At 39.1% G+C, this 26,243-nt stretch overlaps 1 protein-coding gene across 2 annotated transcripts; it reads right to left on the minus strand.

Moving 5' to 3' along the window:
* On the minus strand, positions 1-26,031 carry zmp:0000000760 (collagen alpha-1(IX) chain). 2 transcript variants are annotated; one of them, XM_066679667.1, is made up of 27 exons: positions 25,951-26,031; positions 25,743-25,848; positions 24,324-24,447; positions 20,883-21,276; positions 18,407-18,484; positions 17,027-17,128; positions 16,899-16,952; positions 13,618-13,671; positions 13,358-13,411; positions 13,226-13,279; positions 12,954-13,007; positions 12,772-12,825; positions 12,622-12,675; positions 11,928-11,981; positions 11,733-11,777; positions 11,586-11,639; positions 11,425-11,478; positions 11,283-11,336; positions 11,063-11,134; positions 10,926-10,961; positions 7,874-7,918; positions 7,752-7,784; positions 7,272-7,418; positions 6,421-6,597; positions 5,380-5,470; positions 2,437-2,514; positions 1-642 (listed from the first exon to the last, which is right to left on the minus strand). In XM_066679667.1, exons 2-27 carry the CDS (start codon positions 25,819-25,821, stop codon positions 347-349), a joined length of 2,391 nt encoding a protein of 796 aa, XP_066535764.1. In that variant the 5' UTR covers positions 25,822-25,848; positions 25,951-26,031; the 3' UTR covers positions 1-346. The 2 variants fall into 2 exon arrangements, with proteins under 2 accessions (XP_066535764.1, XP_066535765.1); XM_066679668.1 differs by lacking the exon at positions 16,899-16,952.
* Between the last annotated feature and the right edge of the window lie 212 nt (positions 26,032-26,243).

The following is a 26,243-nucleotide window of genomic DNA, read 5'->3' on the forward strand; positions in this document are numbered from 1 at the left end:
GAGTTACTTGGAATAAAAAATTAACTATTTTCTTAGTTTTAATAAAAAGATCATGACCGAAAACTAAATAGAGGTAATTTCTGTTAAGAACTTGAATATTTTACACATGAATTTGAAAATATTTGTAAATAAAATACATATATAACTATATTATCCCCAAGCAATATACCAGAACATTTTCATTGTTCTTTGCAGAATATTTGGAATTTTTGTCTCTTTGTTTGTGTGAGTGTGTGTGTGTGTGTGTGTATTTACATGAATTATTTTCCCTTTACTCGGTTGCAAATAAAAGTTATTTTGCTTCTCAGCATTCAAATAAAGTGTGATTTAGTTTTTTCAGTTGTCTTTATTGACGTGTCCTCTGTCTCTGGGATGAGCGCTGGGAGGATCGCTGGGAGGACCGCTGGGATGCTCTCTGAGACGAACGCTGGGGTGACCGCTCTGGTGCCCATTGGGGTACCTGTACCTGAACTGGTGCTCCTTTGGCAGTGGCATTGAGCAAGGCACAGCCAGTGGTCAAGCAAAGTCCAGGAACCCCAGGTAGTCCAGCATGACCTCTCAAACCTGGTCGACCAACGTGACCTCTCTCGCCCATCTTACCAGGTTGCCCATCATACACCCTGCCAGGTCGTCCCCGTTGCCCTGTAAGTATGAGATAAACTTTAAGCTAATGTCTTATTATTATTATATATAGCTATTTTATAGATGGCGATGATATAAAAAATAAAACAAGCCATCACCTTAACCTGTCATGTTTCTTTTTATACCACACAATATTTGGTGACTAAGACAGATGTTAAACAGGTTTTTACCCCACTCTTTCTGATGTACAAGTCTTTAACTATACAACCAAGGAGTATTTTGCACATCATAATGTGCCACATGTTTTCAGCAGAGCAATCTTGCACCTACATAGAATGTGGGTTTCTGTCATGTTGAAATGATCAAGGCCATCCCTGAAAATACTTTGCCTAAAAGGCAGCATACTCAAAAATGTGTATATATCTTTCAGCATTCGTGCCTTCACATGTGCCAGCTGCCAAAGTCACCGGCATGTTCCCTTACTATGACAAGGCCTGGTTTTGGGCTCTATTCTGGAAAAAAATGTCCATTATTTCCATGAACATTCTGATAGATTAACTTACTTGTTGGAGCACAAAACATGTTTCCACGGAGCTTCAGTTCACTTCAGATGAAGTCTAGCATTTCTGGATGTTTCTGACATATGGCTTCAGCTCTCCAGAGTACAGTTTTTTATTTGCAACAACAAACTGTTTATCAAAGTAATTCCAAAGTCAGATAGCATTATCAGGATAGGTCCAATACTTTAAGAGTGAGGATGGGTCAAAGCTTGAGGTACATCAGCGAACAGTCCAATTGCCATCATTGTCGTTTACATCTAAATATTTGTCTGGATTACCCAAGTCTTTTGATGATGTCATCACTTCTCATTGAGGAGCATACTTCTTTAACAATTGGATTATTTGCCAGTGTGTACTGAGCCTTGACCCTTGGCCTTGACCTATCCTTGATTGCACTTTTTATTTTTTAAACATTTTAGGACTGTCCTAATTTATTTTCTCCAGGAATCAATATGGAATCCATGCTATATTTACCAAAATATCTTTTTTAATTATGTTCATACGATGAAGCAGTTATTAATTTCTCATTGTACATTTTGCCTAAATACAGCTTGGAGAGATTTTTTTTTTGTCTTTCACTTCTGTGTTATCAGTTTTATGGCTAATAGTATACACTGAGTGGATTACTGGATTAGAAACACCTGCCTTACATCTGCATTCATTGTCCATTTTATCAGCTAAACTGGCCATACATGAGTACTTTGTAGTTCTGCAGTTACAGACTGTAGTCCACCTCTTACTCTGTACATGTTTTTATCCCCCTTTCACCCTGTTCTTCAATGATCAGGACTCCTTTAAGACCACCACAGAGCAGGTATGATTTGGCTGGTGGCCATTCTGCAATTACACTGATATGGTGGTTGTATTTTAGTGTGTGTTTTACTGGTATGAGTGGATTAGACACAGCAGTGCTCCTGGGGTTTTTAAGCACTCAGTGTCACTGCTGCACAGATATGGTATTGCCTCTGACTTTGCCTCTTCAAGGTGGACCACCATGGTAGGAGTGTCTGATATATTGGAGAGTGAATGGACAACATGTTTAAAAACTCGAGGCACACTGCTGTGTCTGATCCATTTCTATCAGCACTGAGAATGACCCACCACCCAAATCATGCCTGCTCTGTGGTGATCCTGTGGCGGTCTTGACCACTGAAGAACAGGATGAAAGGGGACTAACAACATATGCTGAGAAACAGATTAACTACTACTATACTATACTACTATAGTCTGTAATTGTAGAACTACAAAGTAGCATATGGAGCTATTTTTTTTTGAAAATATAAGCTGAAATTACCCTTTTGTCCCTGGTCTCCAGTGTAACCAGGTAAACCATAGCCTTTAGGTCCCCTGTCTCCTCTCTCTCCTGGAGAACCTGGGGGAAAAAATCAACAGAAATCATTAAACTAAACAATAATCTGAATGCATGCATGCTATAGCCTAAGGAAAGAGCAGCTACACATAAACATTCTGTTCATACTAAATAATGAGCATGAGTGGGGCTGAGGTCACTACAGAATAAATGTATAAAACCGCTAATAAATGTTCTTACATTTCATTAGCTTGGCTAGGGACAGTACCACAGATTTTACACCAGACTAAATAACAACACGTAAAAAACACCTTTCATCCCTGTCAGTGCTTATGAATACACCAGGGGTTATTACAGTTTAATCAGTAATTAAATATCATTAGTCATATACACAGTTGAGGCTAAATGTTTACATACACATATATTTACAAATGCCTTCCAATCTCCACACATTTCACGTCACCATATGTTTCATGTCCTTTATTTCTACATAAAGATTTATGTCAGACTTATTTTATTATATCGCATTTCCAATGGATCAGAAATTTATATGCTGTTAATATTTGGTGATTTGGGTGTTTAATTATTAAATAATTAAACTTGAATGAAATGCTGAGGAAAACATTTCACAAATTTCTCACAATACTCTTCTGGAATTTCAGCCCATTCCTCCCCAAAGAGCTGCTGTAATTTAGTCAAGTTTGTTGGCCTCCTTGCTCAGACATACTTTGTCAGTTCAGCACACAGATTTCCTGTGGGATTCAGGTCAAGACTTTGCAGTGGACACTCCAAAACAGACAACTTTTTGCCTGTTTTGAATGTTGAGGATAATTGTTTGACCATGATCCAGCTTGTGGACTGATGCCTTGAGGTGCTGTTTCAGTATTTTGAAATAGTCATCTCTCATGATGCCATCTAATTTCTGAAGTGCACCAGTCACATTCTCAGCAAAACAGCTTCACAACATGATGCTGCCACCCATAATGCTTCACAGTTGGGATGGTGTTCTTTGGATAAGCCTTTGTCCCCTGTATATAGTGCTGTTGATTGTGACCAAACAGTTCCATTTGTGTTTAATCAGACTAGAGAGCACTCCCCCAAATGCTAGGTCTTTGTCCTGTTATCATATGCAGTTTTCAGGTTGGCCTTTTTTATTAGCTGGTCTTGAGGTTAGGGCACCTCACTTGCATGGCAGCCTGTGGCGATTTAGCATGGTTTTAATGGTGGATGTGGACAGTTTGGTACCTGACACCTCTGAGTCATTCACCAGTTCCTGTCTTACTGACTTTGATTTCATTTGAACCTTTTGGACATATATTCGTTAAACCCTGGGACTTAATTTGCATGTCTTCTTGAACAATGTAGTTTGTCTCTTCCTAAATGTATATGTTTGTCTAGATGCTTGTGGCATCAATTAGATTTTTGGAAAATGTTTCTAAGGGGGCCCAGACCTGTGGATGTCCACAATTATTTCTGAGGTCTTGACTGATTTGCTTGGACATTATCAAGTGCGAAAAAGGCTATTGCTGTAAAGACAGGACTTTAAGTACAGTCACGGTTACAATTATTCACTCCTAATTTGGCATGTGGCCATTATATCAATTTAAAAAATTTTCTGACTGTTTAAAGAGACAATCAACATATGTAACCATTTTGACCCACTGAAAATCTGATAGTGAATTAAAGGAACACAAGGTAAAACTTTACAATTACAGTTTCAGAATCATTGTGATGCCCCACTGACCTGTAATAATTAGGATAGAGCCTCTGTCTTTGCTACTTAAGGCTCAGACCTGCAAAGACTGTACTGTGAAACTTTTAGAGAAGGGTAGAAAACTAGTCCCCTCCCTCTCACTCCCCCTTGGTTCCAGGACAGTGCTGTAAAAGTGTATTACACTCTGCAAATGCTGGTGTAGCCCAGGAGCAAAAATAACTAATCTTGTGTTCCTTTAAAGCTGGAAAAAAATGCTCTTTAATCTGTAGTTTCAAAATGACCTCTGATGTGAAAGCTTGGTGAAATGAAAATGTGGGGAGTTGTAGTAAATTTAGCTCTCAGCCAAATGTAATAATTCATATTTCTCAATGTCCTCACTTATCTGCAACCTACAGTGCAAGTGGAGAAAGGAGCTGGAGAATCGGGAGAATCTGATTATAGTGATATTCTGAAATATATTCATGTTAACTTGTCAGATGTATTCTAATAGTGATCTGGCTCATGTTTCTTTTTTACAGGTTTATCCAGTATCTCAAATAATGAACTAACAACTGTATATTCATCTTTTAGCAATTTTAGTTCTTTTTGTTTTTGCATTAAACTAACCATCTGCATTTATTGTTTTCATTTTTCAACTTTCATATCTCATTCGGTGTCCAAACAAACCAAGGTGGTGTGGGAGGTAATCCTTCTTCAAACACTCCATTCGCGAACATCTTTTGGCTGTATCTGTGCATTCATTAGTCATCTTAGTATTATCTGGCACGGGAGCCTCACAGCTGGTTATTCTTAATAATGTTAATAGTCATACTGTGTTGGCAGATGTTTGCTTTCAGATGTTTTGCTTTATTCAAGGAAACTGATCCAGATGTATATCTTACTACTATGGCTTCTATACCTGAGGAATGCACCTTTATGACACCTATATGATCATTGTGGCTGCTGACTGAATGAGCATTTTAAACAGCCAAGAGGTCTTTAATTGTTTTCTCTGAGTTGAAGTACAGGCTACTACTGAAACAGAAATCTGGAAATGTAGTGGTTACTCATCTAACCACAGATTATGGCAGATATCATGCTGCCTGGAATTAAAGGAAACATTTTTTTTTTTTTATCAAAAACCAAGTAAAGCTGTGCACAGGACCATTACTAATGCTGATTCCTGCATGATTTCTACATCTCTGACCAGTTATTTGATGGGATTAATGTATTACCTCGCTCTCCTTTTCTGCCAGGATCGCCAGCCTCTCCGTAGAAACCTTGCTGTCCTACTTCTCCATCAGCACCATCAGTTCCAGGATCACCCTAAAATAGCAGTCAAAATGGGCATTGATCATTTTTATCTGGGTTTGGTTTTGAATTCACTCTCAGCAAAAAAGCTGCCATATATTAAGAAATAGTTTGACTGGTGGCAACAAAGTAATATATATATTTAATAAGTTGGCATTTTTTATTTCCAAAATAAAAATAAAAGTTTAAATAATAAATTGTTCTTGGAATTATGGCTCTATATGCAGCCATTTGAGCAGCCTGAATATAACCTTTTACATATTTTCTCAGTTGCCTTAAATTTAGACTGTTCTGTTGTTCTGTGGATAATGGAAAACCACATTTTTTTATTCTTTCCTAAACTCGGTTTGAGATCATGAAAAAAAAAGTGTTCAAAAGCACTTTATTTGTTGTGGTGAGGGCTTTCATAACCCTTACTGAGTCAGTTTTTCAGTTCTCTACTTCATACATATCTGAATTTGAGGCTGTGTGAACTTTTATCGGCCTTTGGGCCTCCCAAGTGAAAATGTTTGAGAAGCCTGAAAAACGGTCTGCTTGAGGATTATGGAAAAGGGTTTCCACTCCAGTGTAGAGGAGGGATCCTCTCCAACAAGTATTCAACACAGAGCAAGTGCCTCATCTCGAACTTCCTATTCGTCTTCATGGAGACTTGGAAAGTCTGAATGTTTTAATTCCAACCAATAGTGCCAAGCACTGCGGCATGTTCTCCAGAGGACTACACACTGTGAGCATATCAAAGTTGGCTCAGCAGATGCTGAGATTGTTGATGTATGGAGCATGGGCTTCCTTTGTGTAATATGTGCAAAAACCTGTCTTGATATCCAGCGAAGCTGACAAGCATAAATTACTAATTTATGATATCTGAAACAAGCCACATCTAGAGGCGGATGTTTGCAGATTCAGCAGTAAGATGATTCCATTTTAGCTGTTCTTGGTTTTATCCCAGGCAGAGGAGTGTGACTCACAGGAGGTCCAGGTGGTCCTTTTAGTCCTGGAGGTCCTGGGGCACCCATGGGCACGTCGCCATAGAGTGGACAAACAGCAGCACATGTTCGCTTCACGGAGTTGGCAAAAGTAGACATCTGTTCCAGCACCACTTTCTTGCAAACCTCGATAACATGTTGGGCAGGGAGTGTGGGGCCCTGAGAGAGACAGAGAGAGAATATGGGAGAAATAGGGAGATCATTACAGCTTCCAACACTGGCTGAGACCCAGCCCTGAGACAAACTGCTCAGCTCAGTGCTGCTTTGCCTTGTAGTAAGCTAAGAGGTTTAGGGAGGAAATGGGTAGCTGTGTAATGAGGGAGAAACAAACACAGCCAACAAAATTTCACCGGGCTCATTACAGATTTACAGCCTTCGCCCTGGGCTGCTGAGCCACACTAACGAGAACGCGTTTACTAGGGCTCTTGACACAAAATGGTTACCACACATGTTAGACGCGCAATGCCAAGTGGCACAAAGACTGCCACTTTGAAGATGTGTGTTCACTGCAAGTGGTAACAGCTTTTTCTGGGTATTTTTTTTTAAGGAACATACTATGGAACCCTGAACAGAACCTTGAGTTGGTTAGAGGGTGCTTCAGAAACTCTGCTAATGGACCCTTCAGTCAAATGATTCCTCTGTTATGAGTGTTCTGGTACACAGTGAAAGTGGACCTTACTTGAGCTTTTAAATCTCTAAGCAAAACAGCAGATGTACACAATGCTCACTTTTTGTTAATAATTTGTGAGTCAGTAGAATCTAGTGTAACTTAAATGCAAAAAAGCCAATAAAGCAGAGTGACTAAAGATTACATTTGCCTAGCCAGAACTCACTGGTGGTCCTGGAGGCCCCTGAAAGCCCACTGGTCCTCCATCTCCTCTGACGCCCTTGGTCCCCACACGGCCTTTACGACCAGGCTCTCCAGCTGGTCCTCGCTTTCCTTGGCCTCCCTTTGGTCCTGGCTTACCCCTATCCCCAGCCTTGAACACACACAAACATTAGTGTTATACAGTATATGTAATATTAAGTCAATTCTGAAAGTCACATTTGTTGGCAACAAGTGTCAGGACTGGAACTCCAGAGGAATACACAGATGTCTAAGCAAAGTTGCTGCCATTTGTTACATCTGTGCACATACAGGTCTCTCTAAATAATCTGATTGCTGTTCTCTCATCTGTTACAGCACAGAGTTATACTGGGATAAAATCTAGAGTTCACCGTGCAGACACAGTGCCACTTAAAATGTAAACTACATGGAAAGATCATTGAATACTCAGCTCACCAGGCTCTGCAAAACAGAAAGGCACTCTTACCCTGCCTTTTGGTCCTTTTTGTCCTTTCACTCCCTATATTAAAAAAAATAATAAAGCACATTTAATCTGAGAACTGTAGAGGACATGTGCAAAGAATGTGTAATAAATTACTGATTTACTACCTTCGACCCTTTTACACCTTGAATTCCCAGAATACCAGTGGTTCCCTGCAAGATAAATAAGCGTTATTCATATCAGATTAAGGGTTCAACATCAGTACAAAGTCAGCAGGCTTATGAAAAATATCAGGTGCACTTGGTGGCAAATTCAAAATGTAGCATAATTGTAGCCTCTTACTTTCAGTGCACTGCTTTATTTGATTAAACTGTTTGTTTATATGTTTGTTTGTTTTAAATAAAGTGGGTTTATCATGTTTAAGACTTAACCGCCGACAATCAACTATGTTTATAGTCTTAAAATATCTGTATGGTGTTTTTTATATGCTGGATTCATTAGGGAAATAGTCCACACTATTGCTGAGCATTTCCTCTTTGAAATTACACTGTACCAAAGACAAATGTCCTACAGTGTGATTCAAACAGCCAGGCTTTCTTACATAAATGATAAACCTAAGAAACCAGTCACAGAAATGTACAGGGTGAGTATTTTGAGGTGCAGGCCAGTGGCAGAGAGGTGGGTGGAGTCGAAGACTAGTTGCACATTTATTGATCTGTGCAGCCTGAACGCAGGTGAAAGTGTACAGTTACATATAAGGAAATTTGAATTGGAATTTGTTTTGGAAAAATTTCTGATAATTTCATTTTAATTTTATTGTGTATGACCAGAGGGTCAAATAATGTTACTTGAAACTTGGGTTGAGAAAAATGACAACTAGAATTCTTCATGTGTTATTTAAGCTCATAGAATGTAAGCTTTAGGTGTAAACTAGGTTAATACAACATCCCATCTCATGATTTTCTATGGAGAATTAATATGTTTGAACAGGCTTCGCATGCAAAACTGCACGTCTGTGTCAGCAATTACTGCACCTTAAAGTAGCTGAACTAACTCAAACCTTTGGCCAAGGGGAGAGAATAAACTATCTTTGCCATATATATGACAAGATATGACATATATGACAAGATGCGCAATGGAAAGTATGATTCTTTTAACAGTACTGATTATTGGCTAATTCCAGAGAGACTGAGTGATCTTCAGTTATGTGTGGAAAATATCAAACGTTTAGATTGAAATAGACTGCTGACACTGGAATGAGAACACAGCAGTCGATGGTTTCAGTCACAGACAGTGTAGTGTGGCTGGTCTCTGAGCCAGCTGGCTGTGAGAATAAGTGCTGGTGTGCTAAGCAGTGAAGCAAAACTAAGGACAGACATGACACCACTGTTAAAATACGCAGGGGTTCCGAACTGTCAGAGGACCACGTGCAGGTTCAAGAGCATGCACCGAACTTTTGTTTGCACTTCTGTGGTCTAAGTGGTAGTCAATACTACTGAAAAGGATAATGTGCCAATGATTAAGCAATTCATTGGCATTTTTTAATATAGGTTTAAATGGACAGAATTTTTGGCTGTTCCCTTTCAAAGGAAATCAAGGTTTGCATAGTTTTACCTACAGACATTTGAGAATGAAAATAGGAGTCACATGCAATCAATTTTGCTTCATGAAGACATTTTTTTCTTCATTTCATTCACAGAGATTGGTTTACAGAATATGACGGTATGGAAAGAGAATTAAACATGCCTGAACACTAAAGCCATACTATCATATGATACTGCACAGTGGCAGTGAGCCTTCCATGGAGTCTAATACTGACAGCAGAATCTCTGTAGGCAGAAAAATGTAGGTGATGTTGAAGATTTACAGGAGTTTGATTTACTTTCAGTCCTCCAGGCTGACACTGTCTGGGTGCTCAACCTCTGTTTGCCATGTGTCCCGCTAAGTGTTTTTGTTGTTAGAACACAGTGATTCCACTCATTTAACTGGACATTCCACACACACAAACACAATTAGGAATGCCTAAAATCATGACTGAACACTGTATAAATAAATAAATAAATAAATAAATAAATAAATGTTCGGTGAAACATTGTCAAACCAAGACTGTAAACTCAAAAAAAAGTGAAATGCCATTAAAAATAAAATAAAATAAACTTTATTAGCCAAAACACACCTCTATTTTCTGAAGAATAAAATTAAACGTTAAAGTTAAATACTCACTGCATTCATAAACGGACATATTCAGTGGTGTGTGTTTCTGTGTGACAAGATGTGTGAGGGTCAGAGGAGATCACCTCTGTGTTCAGGCACTGGAGCGTGGCACTCACACACATGAATTTTGTCACAAACAAAGCCCAAATACTTCCTGTTTCCTCACTTCTTTCTTCACTATGTTCTTTTAAAGACAGTATTAAGGATGTTTATTCACAGTATGGCTGTCTCAAATTCCATCCTTGTGCTTGTCACAGTATTTTCATGTTAACTTTGTGGCAAAACTATGGTAGAAGGTTGTATATTTACAGTAAAGTGTATATTTGTTTTTTTTTTCCCCACAGTAATATATTTTAAACAAAATATTTATTGAATATAACATTTAAGATGTGGGACAAAGCACACTCTAATATCTTACACATAGCAACTGTACATTGCACTGAAAAAAAATTACAGTAAAATAAAATAAACAAGTTTTACTGGCAGCTGTGGTTGCAAGAATTTTACAGTTGATTTTTCAGATTTTCTTTTCTTTCAGTTTATAATCAAAACACCCAATGGCAAGCATCACACATAGCCCCAGCATTAGGCTGTGGGGCAGTAGAAGGGCTTTCTTGTTGACGCACCATTCATTCATTTGAGATGAGTGACATTTGAGATCCAAAAGTGATTTTTTTGACATTCAACATCAAGTCCAGACCTCACTTATTCTCCTGGCTAAATGCCATTATATCAATCCAGAACTGGTCCTACATTGGATCTAAAACCTTCCCAGAAGAGTAGAAGTTATTATTGACCAAATTACTTTTAAATTACCTTCATTTCAGAAGAAATGTACACACTTTTCCCCATATCGTATATTTACATTTTAACAAGCTTCTACCTCTACAATGATTTGAACATATCTTCTGCACATACACCAGTAAACTTTTTCTAAATCACTGCTGACTGCTGACATTTACGGCAGTGAGTTAGAAGGTTTACAGAGTTAGTAGAGGTTGTTACCTTTGGGCCTGGTCGTCCAGGTATTCCCACATGCCCCTGGTGAAATAAAAAAAAAAAAACATATTTTAAGATGAATCCTTTATAGGAAATAAGCTTTTATTATACATGGCTTTGAAATATTTATCTTAAACTCTCACCGTTCTGCCTGGGGGCCCTATAAATCCAGGTCTTCCTGGCTTTCCAGCAGAGCCCTTGTAACCTTGCAAGCCCTGAAGATAGTAACATTTTATAAGTTTAGACTTTAAGGCAGACTTTAAGTTCTTTATACCTTGGAAGCTCAAGAGAGTGGCAAAAATATTCAGGTGATGTTTAAAGAGATCATGTTTGATAGCAGGTTCCAGACTGAAAACTACTTACAGTACGTCCTTGAGGACCCATGTTCCCCGGAGGCCCCTGAGCACCTTTCTCACCCTGTGTGAAATATAGACCCCAGGATTATATGGCCATACAAAAAATGCATTTTGTCAGGAAGAAGTTTTATGTAGCAGATTGATGTTACCCTCTCCCCAGCCTTTCCACTTCGACCCTCAGGCCCCTGCGGTCCTTGATAGGCCTGTGAAGAAATGAGTCTGAGATCACTACCAAACTGGAAAATGTAAAACAAACATATGGACATAAAAAGAGGATGTTGCATGGTTTAAACATGTTTATAGAATTTACTTCAATGCCAGGATCTCCATCCCTCCCAGGCAAACCTGGATCGCCAACGATACCCTAGGAGATTGACAACAATATTACTCAACACTGGAAATGCCACCATAAATTAGTAAATTATGATGTGAAGTATATAGGTTCCATCATGTCTACCTTCACCCCTGTGCCTCCAACTTGTCCTTTAAGGCCTTGAATACCCTGAGTAAAATGAAAATATACAGAGGTATATCCTAGTAAACAGGGAGAACATCCTAAATATAAATAAAAATATAATAATAATATAGTAAACATATTACAAAATAACATTTATTTAACTTAATATGAGAATGTAATAGTTGGAATATGTACAGGCTTTCCTTTTTCTCCAGGTTTTCCCCTCTCACCAGGATCTCCCACAATACCCTGTTATAGAGCATACAGACAATAATCAAAGACAAAATCTTATTAGAGCAGAGTCATCAGATATGAGGCACTAAGTAGCATGTTATGTAAAATGCTTCATATTACGAAATATGGCAAAAATGCCTTTGATATTTTAAAGTTCATTTGTGCTTTGCAAAATAATTTTGCAGCAGTTTATCAACAACAACAAAAAAAAAACACTCACCAAGGCAACTGTATTTTTATCTTGACAGTAATCTGTTCCAATATTAGCAGTGTTTTCCCCTCTTTATATTTCCACATATCCAGCAGTGTTATGTTCTTCTACCATTGAAGCCTTTGCAACATAGGTGCACACTGTATTCACACCTTTATCTGAAGTGTTCTTTAATAAAACAAAATCACATAACCCCACTCTTGCCACTACCTAATCCTCAGGTGCTGCTTGTTTGTTTAAAAAGAGCCAGAGCCAAAAACATAAGCTGAAGTGAATTCCTCTGTGTACACACCAGCATTAAAATGAATCATTTGACAAATAGTGCATGCACAGACAACCTCAGAGGTGACAGATTTTGGATTTAAGAGTGGCCCAGAGGTCCTAAATGTCATTGTAGTAACTAATGGTACACAGTGTGCAGGGGCCTCCAGCCCGTTTCCATACCTGTGGGCCCCGTGGTCCTGCAGGTCCTTCTGCTCCGGAGAAGCCCTCCTCTCCCTTTAGAAGGAAAAAAACGGGAACAATCAGGTGTTTGGACCACACAGAGCTGATACATGTCTTTCAGACTGGACACAAAAAAGGCAACACACTTGCCTTCACTCCTTGATATCCGGAAATCCCCATGTATCCCCGATCTCCGGTCAAACCCTGGAAGAGGCGGCAAGGAGTGAATGACTCACTTAATATTTACAGCAAAAAAAAAAACAGCTATGAACAGTTTTTTACATTTTATTTTATTTTATTTTATTTATTTATTTATTTTTGATGTAACTTACTTTCAATCCTAGAGCTCCGGTCTCACCTCTCTCTCCAGCAGGCCCTTGCACTCCCTACAGTTTTTAGAACAGAACAGGAACTATTAAGGAACTTGGAAGAACTAAGAGATACAATACAGACATGGTTGCGTTTAAGTTATTACAAGTCATAAAGCGTAAACTGTGGATATGTGGCTCAGAAATTTCTGTTTGCATACACTCCGTTCATCAAAGTTGTATGGAAACGATTAATATTCTCCTGTCGGAGTGTATGTCTCTCCTGCATTTCTTACCTTATGTCCTGTAGCACCTGGTAAACCTTTCAGACCTTTAGGTCCCCGGTCACCCTGCGAAAGGAAGACTCATTTACATCACTTATGCTTAGAAGCAGAATGTCAAAGGCCACAGTGGTTATGACAGTTTACCTCAGGGCCATGCAGTCCTCTCATTCCCTTCTCTCCTTTGATTCCAGCATCGCCCTAGAGGGACACAATCTAGTTCAGTTTTCTTTATATAGACCTTTACACAGGAGATGCTATCACTGATGAGACTTAACACAGATAAAGTCTAAAGAAACAGAGTTTAATTAAAGAAACAAATAAAAGTATAATGAATTGGATAAGCAGCATTACTAGTTTTAAGTCAATACATTTATCATTCAAACATCTAGCAGTATAGACCTTACCTTAGGACCAGTTTCTCCTATTTTTCCATAGGCTCCAGTTTCTCCACGTGGCCCCTACATCAAGGAAACATTAAGAGAATTGAAAAAACATTAGATGCTAAAATATTGTGTAAACAAGAATGTGCAACAATCACCAAAGATAAAAACGTTGGCCCTAACTGGCCAATAATGTTGACCAACAATGTAAAGAATTCCAATTTATGGCATAATTATGCTCACAAAAGTGTCATAGTGAAGAATTTTTGTATTAAATGCTGGCTACATCTGCCTTTAGCATGTCTCCTAACTAATACAAATGACCACAGCTGCCAGGATGTTTTGAAAATGAATATGTTTAATCTTTGTGAGTCGCAACAATTAATCAAGAAATAATGAACAATTAAACATAATTAATGTTGAACTCTGACACCCTGGTTACTCTTTATTCACTAAAATGAGCTGGCTGCATCTGTAATACTAGACATTGCAGCATCGTGATCCTTTTAGCTTGGGTGGGAAGACGGTACAGCTGTCTAAGCTTTTTCCTGTGAATCTGATGCTAACTGACATGTATTTAACAACAATCTGAATGCCCCAGTGGCACAGTCCTGATAAAAACAGGCCTGAATTGTTGCGCCAATGAAGCCAGCTGTGTAACTAGGCCCTGTTTGTAAAGAGCAATTCTCCCCACACCCCACCATCTAATCACTTTCAGTCATAAACAAGCACTTATTCACTTAGCGCCTGTTTAGTAAGAAGCTTCATTGGAGAGCAGTCCATCAAACGCAAGCCCAGTCCGGACAGTAACTCACAGTGAGTGTGAATGAGTGGACAGGCCTTTGGGGAAGGGCTTTGTGGAGGAGAGTAGAGTCAGCAGACTTTATCTGATCTAGTCTGAGACCACCCACTGCAGGTTTGTCTGCACAGGGCAGGGCAGGTACTCACTAGCCTAACAGGGGGTGTAAACACAACTCTTCCCAAGTCTGAAATACACAGAGTGTGAAACACACGCTGCGAAAAGTTAATCAGAACAGATGTCCACCGGGTGCTCTGTATTCATCGTGGCTACTGCTGTGTGTGTGTGTGTGTGTGTGTGTGTGTGTATTCATGGGAAAACAGTGTAAAATAAACAGAAGGAGAAATACTGGGGCTCTGACATTCAGTCTAATGCAGGGATGTTCGGTTCTGGTTCTTGTGGACCGCAGTCAGGCATACTTTGGAAAATTTTAATGCACAAATGTTGATCTTTTAAACCCTGGGGAGATTAATGGCAATTCTCATGAATTTAGATTAGAAAACAATATAATTTTCACAGGATATTTCTGCCCCAGATAAAAAAAATACTTTTAGTCTTTGGATGAAAAATGGATCATACTGAGTTCCTGTCTAAAGTCCAGTTGCAGATAAACTTGAGTGATGTTATCTTGCAAAATCTGAGTACGGTATGAGACTTTACAGAAATTACTGCTAAAACCAAGGAGGACACTGGAACAACATTCTCCATCTCATCTCAGTATTGTCTAGAGATTTTAAGGACCCAGAGGAAACGTTTTATTGCGCTCAAAAGGTTGCTCATATGTGTAGGCTCAGGATACATAATGGTGATTCTTCTTTAGGAGAAAAAAATAGACAAAAAGGAGACCTGAGACATGAGAGAGAGATAGGGGACAGACTAGGGTTTAGTTCTTCTGGAAAACTTAAGCACAGGGTGTGGCTTTACTGAGATCTCCAGCAAAATTCGAAAGGAGACATGTGTGAAATGACTAAGGCCTTTATCTCAGGAGATACATTTCAGCAGCAGGAGACTTGCTAAAGTCTCATTTGTCTTTCCATCTGATCTCATTTTTGTGTAAGAGAAACTACAGAGACATTAAAGGGACCCTTTTTCCTCTGGAGAGATTTATTTTATGTATGAATTTATTAATTTAAAATAATTTATTTTCACAAATTACAGATTCAATATTCCATTGACTGATTTAGTAGGTGTGTCCCCAAACTATTCCAGGATGCCCTCCAGCACCCAAATTTGCGAATGGCCCTCCAGCCCTGAACTAATAGACCCCCACATATACCGCGCTTATCACAGATGCTCTTCCCATTGGGCATCTCAGATGTATTTTCCCTGTAAGTAGAGATCATGTTCACTAAAGCACATGCTGCTTGAGCCATGCTTTAAAGATGGCCTTCTGTTCCAACTCACCACTGAGAACTGGATGTGGATCAAAGATGTAAATTAGTCATAACTCTGGAGTGGAAAGAATCATGTCTACCGCCTAGGGTTGTTCGGGGGGGAGCTAAATTCACATAGGCCAAATGTACACAAGTAATTGGATCCTTATGCAGTGTGCAATGTCCTTTAATTAAGTTGATCATGAAGCATTCTCTTGCGCATTTGTTGCTTACTGTTTAGCTTTTTCACTCTGCGTTAGTCAGACTTTATGTCCTTTTTATCCCTTGTTTGTATGATTCCACCTCAAGTAAAGCTCAAACACTCAAGTAAAGTGCTTAGTAAGTGAGAAGACCCCAGAGAGCATTCTACAAAGGTTTAGTCTATGTTGCAGCCCCTGTCACATATGAAGAGAAAATGAAAGTGGCAGCAAATGAAGAAGAGCTGGATCTCATGCCAGAAGTCCATTTCTCCCTTACCACCAGAACCAAAGTTTGGATTCTTTTCCTCTGTGGTCACTTTTTCAAACTGTAGGAAACTGAAGGATCCAAGCATTGTGGCGGCACATGTTGTTGTTTGATTTCCTCTCCCTCACATTAGGCATCCCTACTGTAGAATTTCTCATGAATCAAACAGTAATCAGAGCTCTTGTGTTCATCAGAATGTGCCTTGTCATCTTTATCTACTTAAAAGGAGTCTTTTGTTATCCTGGGCAATACTGATTACATGACTGTGACACAAACACTCAAGCATTAATGGCACCTTATGTAAATGAGGGTAATAAATGCTGATTAATGTCTGGGCTGCTCTGCTGAAAGAGTGAGGGAAGCCACAGTGTTTACCGTCTTGAGAACAGGCCTGTTCCCAGCTCTGTTTCCATCATGCCTTCTCTCAGCAATGCTTCTACTGCCATTTTCCACAACTGGTCTCCATCTTGCTGGCCTGCTTCACACTCTTCCTTTCCCTCTCTATATATGTATCCCTTGCCTTTTCTCCTTCCATTTTTAGAGTCACTCCACCCTTCACTCATCCCTGTGTATTCTAAACAGGAGCCTAATTACCTCCTGTTACCTGCTGCAGACTTTGCTCAGTCCAAATGTAGTGGAATCCCACACAGAGGTGAGAAGTTTCTTACCCAGTTCCCAACTCGTCCAGGTTCTCCTGGGTTCCCTGGCAGACCCCTGTGACCCTGTGGATAGACAGATGAGTTTGACGATAAAGAGTAAGAGATGAAATGTTTTAAAAGTTGGGTGTGCGGCTAACCTTCTGTCCGGGACGTCCCTGGGGACCTGGTTGTCCATGCTGGCATTTACATGCAGCTCTGCCTCTGCCAGCAGTCAAGCCAATCTCAGCATACCCTCCACACTGCACAGAGGAAAGTAAAAGAGAGTAGTTGGGGATGGAGGAGTACGAAACTAAGGGTGGCAGCTGCAGCAACAATGGAAAGTTATGTTCATTTGTAATCTGGCCATAATAATATTTAATAAAATGGCTGCCCAAAATGTGGCCCATTATTCAAAGCTGGCACATTAGGTGTTTCATTTAGCTTGCATGTAATATACCTCAACCCTGACCTAAAAAAATGTTTAAATCTTTTTGATTCTACTTTTAATACAATATATTCAGCTATTTAGATGTATTTTTTAATGTATATATCTTTGAGTACAACTAGCAGCTCAATAAATGATAATCAAGTACTGAGTAAATTTTCATTGTATACTGTGTCTATCAACATAGGAAATTGAGTTTATTAGATTCTGTTTTTTTTAGTTTGTGTGGGTTATTATTATGATTATTATTATTATTATTATTATTTTTTATTATTAATATTATTATTATTATCTTATTTAATCAAAATAAAATGATACATTCGTAAAGTTACTGGAGTGCAACAAACAGCATCATGACGAATCAAAATCGAGTAAAATTAAAAGACGTGTGAATGAGTACATTGTATTTAATTTGTTTAATCACAAATATACTGCAGTAGAAATCATGGCATTATAATTTGAATAACATTACTGTCCAATGACAAGCCTGTATCTCCATTTTTGCTGTGTGAATGCTTCATGATGAATGGACCAATAGAAATGCTCCAAAATTACTTGGAATTAAATATTTTTTTTACATAACTTTCCATTGCAAGTTTAGAAGGCTTTTTTTTCCTTCTGCTGTAAAATTACTATTTTATAGATACAGATTTTTCACTGTGAATTACTCCATACATGTATTCATTCAGTAACTACAAATTGTTTCTATATAACTCTGTAAAATGTATGATTTGAAGTCTATTTACATTGTTTATTTGGACACATCGTCTTATTGACACTCAGCCCAATAATATACATTGCATTTTTACTTAACATGACAAAACATTTGGTCACCCATATTTTACAGTTATTTCCCTAGTTCCATTTGTGAATTATATGTATTTGTATTTAAAAATCTTCAGAATAAAGTAAGCTAATCAAAAGGAATTTCAGATATTATTATGCTGCACCAAACAGCTTCCTAAATCCTTTAGTCAAGTTGAATAGTCATGAGTACATTTACACCACAATGTAAATGAATCTGATAACAGATGGTGCTGACACACACACTCACACACACACACAGTAGTAGCAGCAGCAGAAGCTGACTCACCATGTTGGACAGCTCGCAGCAGCCTTCAGAATAGGCCTGGTCAGCATCACAGGAGACATGCATCTTCTGTAGGTCCACCTGAATAATCAGAGGGCACCAGTGTGTACATTTGAGCACAAGTGTAATGTAGCAAGCTGTGCATGTGATCGCATGTTTAACGGTCATTATACTGCACTCATTTATCCTCCATCACACAAATGGCTTATCTTGCCAAATGGAAACACTCTCCAGAGCTAAACAGGATTTAGGTGAAGGACGTCGTAATTCTCAGCCTAACCCACAGTGAGCTATAACCAATGCGTGCAGCTGGACTGAAATACTTTAATAATGATTTATACTCATCACTGGTTTTCCTTTTCCTTTATATGTATAAAATATCTAAAACAAGTTGGTTTGGTTATAGATTCCTATTTGGGCTGTTAAAGTTTGTCATAGGCATAGTTTCAGCCTCCAGATGGATACACAGACTTCCAGGCTCAAACACAACTACACCTAATCCAAACCTTATGTTTCCCACAATATTAAATCTCAACGTCAACCACTAAACGTTAACATAAAAAAGAAAAAAGAATGCAAACTGCAGCATTTGTGCACGGAAAACTGTTTCTGTTTAAATTGTAGACTTGAATTCGCAGTGACATCAGAGGGAATCCCATTTTTGTTAACAGACTTTCAAACAAGGTAAACGATCTGTTTAAAAAACATAGTAGAGAAATTACATTTTTACATGCCTTTCAACTGAATGTCTAAATACATAATGAAAATTCATCTTTGAACTGTTTGTTTTCAGAAGCATTTTACTATAAAAATTACTGGAGCTGCACTGGTTTTCTTCTGAAGTCCAAATCACCTTAAATGGTGTTGGAAGACGTTTCCCAGTATTGGTGTTGAATTCTCTAGTAATTTCCCTCTTTTGACTCCCATAATCCAACTCATTTGTTAATTAACAGACCCTTCTTTGTGTTATGGTGTGTTTTAAAGCATTGAAGACTGTGCCAAATAGGAGTATTCCAAGAACAGAAATTAAACCCACAGTAATAAGGCAATAACATAACTATTAGAGCTGTAGTAGCTTTAACAGAAGAGACACTATAATGCAGTTGCAATGCATCAGATTGACTGGTTCTTATGGGATGAATTTACTTGCTACTTTCATGGACATGGATTAGGTCAAATCTTGGACTAAATTTCATTGTTGAGAATTACAATTTGAAAATCTTTAGTCCCCAGATGAAACGAATCCAGCTTGAAAAGTGCTTAAAGTGCACATTCTTCCTCAGTTTCTGCTGTTTTCTCTCTCAGCATAATTGGGAAGTGTTTAGAAAGGCAAAATAATGTTGTACTCACACTAACTATACATCAGTGCCACTCAAATGTGTCTGTCAAATTTGTTTTTATAATTAACATAGAGATCTAAAAAGGCATTAACCAGGGATGATGATTAAAAAAAGATGACATTTTTCAAGAGGAATTCCTAAATGGGGTACTGTTGTTTTAAAGCTACATATATGTTCAACCAATAAAACCAATAATGACCAGTAGATGGCACTCTATACATGGGCATAGTGGCGTGATCTCATCTAACATATTCTTAATGGAACATAACCAGCTGGACAAACTGTCAGTTTCTCTTTATAAAACAGGTATGTTGGAGGGAGACAGGAGCCAAATAACATTTGAGAGCAACCTCATAAGAAAAAAACCCCAATATCACTTAAACTCTCGTGATGATAGTGGAGGCAGTGGAGCAAACCACTGAGGCACCTGAAGGGAAGAATACAGTCTTTCAAACCAAAACAAATTTCTTGTGTCTATAATTAGCAATTCCCATTCGAGTCCCACTCCGGGTGACTGTCTGTGAGGAGTTGGTGTGTTCTTCCCGTGTCCGCGTGGGTTTCTTCCGGGTGCTCCGGATTCCTTCCACAGTCCAAAAACACACATTGGTAGGTGGATTGGTGACACAAAAGTGTTCGTAGGTGTGAGTGTGTGAGTGAATGTGTGTGTTCCCCTGTGAAGGACTGGCGCCTCCTCCAGGGTGTATCCCCGCCTTGCGTCCAATGATTTCAGGTAGGCTCTGGATCCACCGTGACCCTGAACTGGATAAGCGCTTACAGATAATGAATGAATGAATGAATAGCTAGGGGTGGACATGGCTTGCCATCCTCTAGGATTTCCGTTCTTTGAATCGAAATTTGAAATATTTGTTTTCCCCTATTTATCTGCGATTGTTAATAGTTTACCCAATACTGTATTACATGGTGGACTGACTAGTAATAAATAAATATATAAAAATTTAAAATCCCAAATATGCATTCTGTTCTTGGAAATATCACTCCAAGTAAGCAAACAATATCTATTTCCTCAATGTAATAAAAGGAAAACATATACAAACACAAAAACACATATTGGTGCCCCTGCTTTGTATACAACTGTATATGTATATTCAGACTTCAAGTAATTCTTATTTTAAACTCACAGAAACAGAGCGATCCCCAACAGCTCTCTTGGCGATTGAGGTGTAGCCGCTGCGGATGAGTGGCCGTGGCTCGTCCAGGGGCTCAGTGCTGACCTCCTCACAGTCCACCAGCAGCTTGGCCTGGTCTCCTTTCACGCTGAGCGCCAGTTTGTGCCACTCGCCATCAAACAGCTTCTCCACACCATGGAAGGTGCGCAGCATCTGCGAGCCACTGGGCCCACTGTAGAAAAAGTCTAATGTTCTGGAGTCGCCATGAAATCGCAGCCCTACCTGCTCCCGGCCCTCGGGATCGCTGACCTGCCACAGGTTCCATGACTGCTTAGCTGCGTCCTTGCTCAGTTTGAAGGTGGCTATGACAGAGTAGTCTTCAGGCAGGCCATCAGGGTAAACATCGCTAGTGGAGGTAAGGACAAAGAGATAGAGACAACGTGAGGCAGATTACCAGAAGTTTGTGGTTGTGTTTGAGAGGCTGTAATATGACATTGTACATAAATAATGTAAGTGCTAATACAACACCATTTGAAATCCTTTGTCACACATACAAGCAGCTGTGGCTTTACGTTTGTATACAGTGCTCTGCGTTCTCTTAAAGCTGATCTGCACATTAATCTAAACCACATGTTCTCCTTTAGCTCTGCCTTGTTGTTTAGGCTTTGGTATTTCTGCTTGTTTGTGTACTATAGCTTCTGTGCTTTTTTGGATTTGTTTTTAGGCAGAGCCAGTTTGTTGAAATTAGCAGTTAATGTTTCCAAGAACAATGAGGCTGTTGCACAATTTCCAACGTTTATGAACAAATCTGCTTGGAGGCCCTGCATCAGCCCTCTCTTGTTGTCCTCAATGCCGCTGATCACATTTTGTCTCCACATTTGGTGCACTGATTTACAGTAATTCTCTCTCTCTCTCTCTCTCTCTCTCTGTATGTAAACATGGCTTGGTTGTCAAGCAGTGGGAGTTCACTGAGGACAGCTTGGTTGGCCTACACACAAAAAGGAAAGACCCAGCACATGGAGAAACTACTGCTGTGCCTGGGAGGCATGACACTAGCGCACTGTAACATGCTGTGGTCCCAGCAACATATTAAAACCTACTCAAGATTGTGGGAAATCCTGTGAGGGCATTCCAGGACAGCAGCACCTCTTTAGATACTAAGAATATATGAAGATTTTACATGTTACATTTGGAATCTTTCCTGAAATCTGTATGAATCCCCATACAAGTGGATTGATATTATCAGCAATACAAGTCAGGAATACAAGTTGTGCATCCAGTGGCTTATCCAGCATTAGAAATTTAAAGCTATTGTTCAGAGCGGCGATTTGTTGCACTCAGTGGAAGGCCAAGGCCAGCGGAAAACTCACTCACTGAAAGAAAATTGTTAGAATTCCTGCAAAACGCCATGTGACAGAGTGCAATACGATATAGTCTGTTAAGCTATGCTAGATTTCTAATGTGCTTTTTTTATTTTTTTTTTAATCTTTGCAGTCTCATTTACTGACTTCTGATAACTGAAAATGATTAGAGTGCAGTTCTTGGGAGTGGACATAAAAAGCTAAATGTCATCTCTTGGGAAAAGATGTCAGATAAAGTATTTTTCAATTGATATTCATTCATTCATTCATTATCTGTAACCGCTTATCCAATTCAGGGTCGTGGTGGGTCCAGAGCCTACCTGGAATCATTGGGCGCAAGGCAGGAATACACCCTGGAGGGGGCACCAGTCCTTCACAGGGCAACACAGACACATTCACTCACACCTACGGACACTTTTGAGTCGCCAATCCACCTCCCAATGTGTGTTTTCGGACTGTGGGAGGAAACCGGAGCACCCGGAGGAAACCCACACGGACACGGGGAGAACACACCAACTCCTGCTGCGCCACCATGCCGCCCTTTTCAAATGATATATTATATTTAATTATATATAACATAACATAATCATTTCAAGTAATGCATTCATTCATTCATTGTCTGTAACTGCTTATCCAGTTCAGAGTCACGGTGGACCCGGAGCCTACCTGGAATCACTAGGTGGAAGGCGAGATCACACCCTAGAGGGGGCGCCAGCCTTTCACAGGGCAACACACACTCACACATTCACACTTTTGAGTCGCCAATCCACCTACCAACGTGTGTTTTTCGTCTGTGGGAGAAAACCGGAGCACCTGGAGGAAACCCACGCAGACACGGGCAGAACACACCAACTCCTCACAGACAGTCACCCGGAGCAGGACTGGAGCTGTGTGACTGCGAACAGCATGGGGCTTTAAGGCTAATGCCGCCAGCATGTATAGGAAGCTTAATTCGGGTGTTGTACACACTACGATCATCAAATGTATTGTGTTTATATAAATGATCACAAAGACACATGCTTTTGTGGTTTCTGCACTGTCTGCATGGTATTATCTATAAAATTGAACAAATATACAGTGATCAAAAGATGGTGGGCACCTGCTCGAATAACATCAACATCAAGAATATTACCAGATGGTCTGACCCAGCCCTGCCCCTTTGCAGCAGTAGCTTCTGCTCTTACGGAAAGGTCTGGACTAGATGTTAATACATTCCAGTGAGAATTTAACTGTATTGGTGAACTCAGGTACTGATGTTGAACGTTTAGTTCTACTGCCCAGTGTCTAGAAGGATTTATACCCCTCTTCCATTGGGCATGAGGAAGGCAGGCTTATGTGCAGCTACTCAAGAGCATCTGGTTTTATTTCATGCTTTTTTGTGAAGATTATAGAAACCTTGTACACATTTTAACCCTTTAATATCTTCACCAAGAAATTAGGCAATGAACTTTTTTTTTTTACCTTTTGTATTTTTTTGAGGGCAATAATATATATTTTTGTTCTCCTATGTATTTATTTATTTGCTTGTTTGATAGTTTATTTAAAGGACCCCACAATTTTGGAAATATACACTTCTACCAAATGTTTTATGGCACTTTGTGGTGAAAACCGAACACATGCAAATGCAAAAATTGAACTGCAATACTCATTTGTGTGGTGGTGCAACTGAGCATATGCTTTATATTTATATTTATATTTATAGTTTATTTCTTGTAGTGTGCTACAAAACATTGCTGGTCGACATGAGAAAACATTGCATTTCTCACATCTCCACACAGAGGTTTGGACAGAGGTTTCACCATACCACACCAGTGGGTCAGCATTGTGTTTATACATTTTTTAATAAGATACAGTGACTAAATATGCTCTACCAAAAAGGTTGAGCAGGATTTGAAAGGGTTACCAACGGATGCACCTTAAAGTAGATGAAATCACTAATTACAAGAGGTGTCTACAAATTTTGGACATACAGTACACTTTGCCTAGCAGCCAATCAAAACCAGTATGTCGTTTGTATATTTGTCCATTTTTCTAACAGTACACCATTCACACTGCTGCTTTAATCTGTTCTTGCTTCCAGTTGTGAGAATACCTCATGCTTTTTCGGAGGTGAAGGGAGGGGTTTACACGGTACGCTACTGCATCTGGTTCTGATCCCTCCACCCGCCTCACTCCTCTGGACTCAGACAGGCGGAACTCTTCCAACAGGTCGTAGCCTAAAAATAAACACAGTGTCTATGGTACCAAATAAATACAGAGCCAAGCTATTTGTCATCCCTCCCCTCTACTGATTCGTGCTGCATGCTAATTCAACTCTGTCTATATTACATAATTACAAGCATGCAGAGATTATGGTAATCAGGTAAACTTGCTTTATCCGTCACTCTGTGTATAAAGAGAATATAATACGCTTCAATGTGTGGCCTCATGTTTCAGAAGACTTGGAAGAGCCAAGCTTCCCTTTGTTGTAAATTCAATCATTCCATCGCTCAATGAGACTATAATGATTCCTGCTAAGTTTATGGAAAAATTTTTCAGGCACAAGCTAATAATGTCCTGGCAAAGTTAATTGCAATCAGTGCCACGGCCAAGAGGAGAGCCAGGAGCTTCACGCTATTTCTGTACTTGAGGAAACATGACAGCACGAAAGTGTGACCACAGCCTATTTTATGTAGTCAAACTGGTCGAAGCAGCTTAAACGTGTGTTCATTTGATGGAAGGATCAGTTTTAGAGGCTGAAAAAGAGTCGACATGGGGAAGATTATGCTGAGGTCGAGGGATCCCCCTCATACTCATCGCATTCCGGCAGTTGTGGAGTGGCCTGAGGTCAACGGTTCTCTACTGGCCTCTGCTGGATGAATATTCGAACTTCAGTAAAGTACAGAATGTAGAAACTCGTTGCTCAGATTTTCTGATTTTTCAGATTTTCCCTGCTCCAGCTAATGAAGGATATGATAATGAGGTTATGAGATGGTTCACATGTGCCCTAGTAGTAAAGCTGTGTTAGAAACTACATAATACTATACTTATGCAAACTATACTAATGTAGGCTTTGTATTGTTTATCATTGGGGGTGTAACATTTTCACATTTTTGTGACAGGAACTAGGGTTAAAATGTCTACAGGTTTAAAAGATATGCTTATTTAATGTCCAAAGTGACCAGACCTGTATATAATGGGAATAAGGATGCAATAGTAGCAAATATTGGCTAATTTTTGTTATAATGCCTTGAATAGATTAAATAAAAAATAGGCAAAACTTGTATATAAACTCTAACTCTACATTGGCATCGGAACCATTGTTGCCTATAGATGTATTCCATGATGTAGATTAGAGTTATATTTTCATAAGTCCTGTAACCACTTCTCTAAACAATATGGCTCTTATACTTTAGCTTCAAACGTAAAACGTCTATGTATGACTTGCACCCAAAACATTTAATTATTTAGACATTTGTTAAATCTGTGGAATTCCTTTTTAAATCTGTGGTCTGTAATGAGGGTAACATACTTGGTAAATCCTGGCATTTGACGAGGACAAAAAAAGCCAAAAGGACACGAAGAACCAGCATTTTCTTCAAAGCTGGCATTGCAAAAGCCTGGATGTGCGTTAATACCTGAAAAAAGGGATAAAAATATAATTTTGTTAAAAAAATAGAGTAACGCAAATAAATCCTCTTATAAAGCCTCTGTAATTAGCCAGACAACAAGCTGCATACTTAATGGCAAGAAAATAAACAACGGTTATAAATGAATAGATATGGTGGGAAAACAGTTTCATGCCCGTCAATGGCTTTCACTTTACACAGAGTCCAGCTGAAACATTCAGTGAAGCTGACCTAAAGCTACAGGCCTTCAAACCTGATATAAATAAAGAAAATTACATTAGAATAAACACTAGAATAAACGTGGCAGACAGTTAATTAATTTTAAAAATTAAAAAATTAAAAATTCTGTAAAAACCTCCACCTACATCTATCTCCATATTTACCATTTATGTACAGCATGTATA

Source organism: Hoplias malabaricus, chromosome 8, assembly GCF_029633855.1.
Source record: "Hoplias malabaricus isolate fHopMal1 chromosome 8, fHopMal1.hap1, whole genome shotgun sequence".
In the NCBI taxonomy this organism is placed as follows: domain Eukaryota; kingdom Metazoa; phylum Chordata; class Actinopteri; order Characiformes; family Erythrinidae; genus Hoplias; species Hoplias malabaricus.

Coding starts and splice junctions, on each gene's coding strand:
- zmp:0000000760 (XM_066679667.1), bottom strand. CDS start 25,821: ATGCCAGCTTTGAAGAAAATGCTGGTTCTTCGTGTCCTTTTGGCTTTT. Junction 24,448..25,742: donor CAAATGCCAGGATTTACCAA/GTATGTTACCCT, acceptor GTTTATTTTTAG/GCTACGACCTGTTGGAAGAG. Junction 17,129..18,406: donor GCTGCGAGCTGTCCAACATG/GTGAGTCAGCTT, acceptor TCCTCTGTGCAG/TGTGGAGGGTATGCTGAGAT.